General features: G+C 39.9%; 1 protein-coding gene across 1 annotated transcript; it reads left to right on the forward strand.

Annotated features, from left to right (window-relative positions):
* Positions 1–597: 597 nt before the first annotated feature.
* On the forward strand, positions 598–2,704 carry arl4d (ADP-ribosylation factor-like 4D). The gene has a single exon (XM_059956527.1). It carries the CDS (start codon positions 625–627, stop codon positions 1,225–1,227), a length of 603 nt encoding a protein of 200 aa, XP_059812510.1. The 5' UTR covers positions 598–624; the 3' UTR covers positions 1,228–2,704.
* Positions 2,705–4,600: the final 1,896 nt, after the last annotated feature.

Consider the following 4,600-nt stretch of genomic DNA (forward strand, 5'->3'; position numbering starts at 1 on the left):
GCTCTGACCCTAATAGGTTTTAGCTGAGTATAATTGGAAAATGCATGATTAGTAAATAAACAGCGATCAAGGGCGTTTTATGCTTAAAAACGCCAGCAATCTAACTAAATCCTGCTCAGTACTGAATGACAAACATAAAAGCGGCAGGGACGCAGACTAATGAAATGAAGATTTGTTTTGAGCTTTTAAATATATTGATTGAATTTCGCTGTAGGGGTTTGCATTATTATTCTCCAATAAACCCAGTTTTCTTAAGATGCACATAGATCAAATGTATATTGGGAGAGTAATAATGATTTCATTTTGAATGACAATTACATTTTAAATGACATTTCAATTTCGAAATACATGATCAAAGGCTCTTGGGCAGTTTGCATGTGATATAAATAAGGAATTCTACTTGTGTGTATTCACCAGCCTGTTTCAGTAAAGGTATGGTAGGATGCAACCAGGACATTGTAAAAATGTTAATGTATTGTTTGTCTGATGTACAGGTCTTGGTCAAGCAGCATCCAGCGAACTGAAAACCAGCTTTGAAGAAGGTGCTGCCAACCAACACCCAAGAAATAAAAGACATCGGCAATTGAGATTTGGCATACATTTTAAAGGGAGGCTGTGTCAACAATGGGAAATCAACTTTCTGAGCTGACGCCCGGTGGTACCTTCTTGCCGCCTTTCCAGTCCCTCCACGTTGTGGTGATTGGATTAGATTCCGCAGGAAAGACAACGCTATTGTACAGACTGAAATTAAAGGAGTTTGTCAACACAATTCCAACCAAAGGGTTTAATACTGAAAAGGTCAAGGTACCAATTGGGAACTCCAGGTCCATCACATTCCAGGTCTGGGATGTTGGTGGCCAGGAGAAGCTGAGGCCTCTGTGGAAGTCCTACACCAGGCGTACAGATGGCATTGTCTTTGTGATAGATTCCTCTGAGCTGGAGAGGATGGAGGAGGCCAAGGCTGAGCTCCACAAAATCTCCAGGAGTTCAGAAAATCAAGGAGTGCCTGTCCTAATTTTTGCCAATAAGCAAGATTTGCCTGGGGCGGCCTCAGTTGCTGAGATGGAGAAGTCTCTGGGCTTAAATGATCTGGGAACTTCCACTCTGCACCACATCCAGAGCTCCAGTGCTATGAACGGCCAGGGATTGCAACAAGGACTAGAGAGGTTATACGAAATGATTGTCAAACGGAAAAAGATGCTCAGGCACCAGAAGAGAAAAAGATGAACATTTCTATAACCAACTAAGACCTGAATCTGTGCTCTTAGAATAGTTTTTTTTTAATGGAGGTTCAAAGAAGAGAATCAAAGTGGTCAAAAGCACACAACTTGCTTAGATTATATTTTACAGGTTTTTGAATAGCCAAATTCCTTTTTTCCCACTTTATGTTCTGCCCAGATATTGTGTAGTATGTACTACAGCAACAGGACACAGATTCAGTAATCCAAATGCCAATCTGCGCAATGGATTGTACTACATCAAAGACAAGTGTCAAACTAGGAGAGGAGGGACTATTTAGTGATATAAGGCACCCGTTGCCTTTAAACAGCATTGATTCGTGGCATTTTGCATTTGCTTGGAAACTATTTGTGAATTGATAGTTATAGCAAAGGCCCTCAGTGTTTTGGAGTCTTTTGATTTGTATTTGCAGATGTGTTCCTGTTACGATTGATTGTACCAGGCTAACCCCTCTTCACATAAACTGACAGAAACAACTCTAAGAATTGCCAGGAAAAAGTGGTCAATGGAGACAGAACTAAAGTTGTCTCTACCTCTCTCTAGCCATCCCCTTATTTGAAAGCCTTAATAATTTTGTTCCTGTAGAGCTGAACAGAATGTTCTGATATTCACTACAGCTTTTTTGCCAATAAAGGGCTAGAAACCCCCATAAGTCTTTCTTGACAAATAATGTCAAGGACATTTTTTTTGTTGAAAGCTGCAAAAGACAGCAAACTGAAACTCCTCTACAGAGCTAACAAGTTGACTGAGGGAGGTGTTGTGTGGATTGTTTTTGTAGCTATCATTCAGCTACACATTCTAAGCGTGTGGGACTACCAAAAGCAGTATTTCATTAAATGTGTAGTAATCTTTAGTGTTCCACTGAAGGGAAATATTTCCCCTCTGACACCTGGATGTGTCAAGGCCAAATGATGTGAGGCGACTGCAAACGTACTTCTATTCATCCAGCTGTAGTGAAACGGTTGTGGTGCAAAGCCTCATCTTTAGTAGTGCTAGGATGGAAGAAGTCTTTGATGTTGGGTGTGTCTCGCCTTCACAATCTGATCTCTGCTGGTCCAAGTGAGTGCAGAGTTTCTTTGAAGCCTGATAATAATGGGGTTGGTTGGGCTGCACAGCCAGCAGTAAAACTCATAGTCATGTTGTAATTCACTTGGTACCTGGTTTAAAGTCAATGTCAACAGTGTAAGTCCAGCCATGGATATTAAATCCACATTAAGTCACTATACCTCAATAAGAGGAAACATACAAATGTCCATATTTTTAAAAAAATTGATCTCATTTGCATTAACTTTGTTAAAATGTTTTCCAATCAGGCTTTGACACAAAAAGGTGGATCTTATCAACACTTAAACTGTGAATCTAAATGGTGATTTGTGTACATAGATTTTCTTTTGTACTTTGATAGCATTTTTTTAAAGAAAATTGTGTGTTTAGTGCTGAAATAAAATGATGTAAGATCGATGAACTAAAACTGAGTCATTTCTTCCTTTTTATAATGGTTTACCCTTGAATTCTCAGTTCCATTTTCTGATGCAATTCTTCAATTATCTTTTAATGGATGTAGCCCATACTTGTCCTTAAGTCACTGGGGGAGGGGAAGGGGATGAATTACAAATGGACAGTTTGTGCCACTGAATGCTTGCAGCACCAAATCAATAAATGTATGTGCAGGGATAAGTCCTTTTTTTTTGGTTAGTTCTCTCAACTCGTGTAAGTCAACCAATTTTAATGCTTTGTAATTCTTGACAACAATGTAATGTTCAGCTTGTTGTTCAGGGTCTGACAGCTAATAGTGCCCTAAAGGGGGAGGGGGGAGGAGGTGGACAGAACTGTAATTTCTTAAGGATTTACCATCTGAAGGAATTTTATAGTCAGAAAGGATGAGCCAGTCAAACAATGGGGTTAGACTAAAAACGTGTCATTGCAGGAAAAAACCTGTATAGATTTACAGGAAGACTCTGTCCATCAAATCCTTTATTGTTCAGGTAATTTCACGGTAGATATAACAGTGACGTATTTTTTTTCAGTTTGGTCTTTCTGACTGTTTTGAAATGATCTTGGTGAGCAATGTCATTGATAGGAAATGGAGTGGTTACACTTTCAGATATAAAACAGCACCAAACTGGATGTAAGATGCAGATGAAAGCATTATCCTACTTTTCCCCCAACCTCATGGAAGAATCTTCTCCCACTTTGCTTTCAAGTGGATGTGGGGATGTTAAAAACTTTCTCCGCCCCTTTAAACAGACTGAACAACTTGCATTTTGTTGCAAAAAAATAATTTGAAATCTGCAGGCCTTACTATGCTTGAGAATTCCAGTTCATTTTTCTTGCAACACCTCCCCTATGTCTGCTTGAGTGACTTTGCCCAGGAGAGCTAATGTAAGGTCAGTAATATGATATAGAATCTGGATTAAGTTTACTCAAAAAAATTCACCCAAGACTGTAACAGCTAGCAGATAGACGGTCCAATTGACACACCTTTCTGGTCCAAGTTTGAAGCTTGGTTCATTAATTAGTCCATTGGAGGACTTAACTAAATCTAGTTTCTTTAGAGCCATCTCTCAGTGAATGTAGACAATTAACAATGAAAGTTAACTATTGTCTCCAATACAGGAGCACAGTGTTTTGCTGTCTGAGGAAAATGGTGTTGAAAATCAGGATCTCAAACCTGATGCTCATTTGGACCATTGGCTAATTGCATAGAGATTACCCACCCCTCCCCATGTGCCTGGGAGATGGACTACATCCAATGAGGTCGGAGAAACCAGCAAATCTGTCTTTCCAAATTCTCCAGATGACTATGGGCCAGCATGGTCTTTGACTATCTGAGGAAAATGTGAGGTAAAATGTAGTGGTTTACAGTACCATCGATTGCCGCCACTGCCTGTAAGGAGTTTGTAAGTTCTCCCCATGACTGTGTGGGTTTCCTCCCGCAGTCCAAAGGTGTTCCAGTTGGTAGGATAATCGGTCATTGTAAATTGTCCCTTGATTAGGCTCAGATTAATTTGGGGCAGTGCTGGGTAGTGCAGCTTGAAAGGCTGGAAGGGTCTACTCCACACTGTATATCAATGAAAAACATAAAAACATAACTGAATATACATCACATTAAGGCCCTAATTACACCCAGCTATATCATTCATATGACAGTACTGCCCATGGATCATGGTAAGGGATTGACGAGAGGACAGGGGAAACACATCAAAGATCATAAGACCTCATTGAAGAAATGTAATGTCTCCACTGACTTGTGGGAATATCGAGACCATGATCAAGCAAAATAGAGGAGTATTTAGGTTAGTACCTATGTTCCCTCTAAGGTGTGAGCATCCACACATGCACACATCTTTTGTTGCCGGTA

This window comes from Hypanus sabinus, chromosome X1 (assembly GCF_030144855.1).
Source record: "Hypanus sabinus isolate sHypSab1 chromosome X1, sHypSab1.hap1, whole genome shotgun sequence".
Lineage (NCBI taxonomy): Eukaryota > Metazoa > Chordata > Chondrichthyes > Myliobatiformes > Dasyatidae > Hypanus > Hypanus sabinus.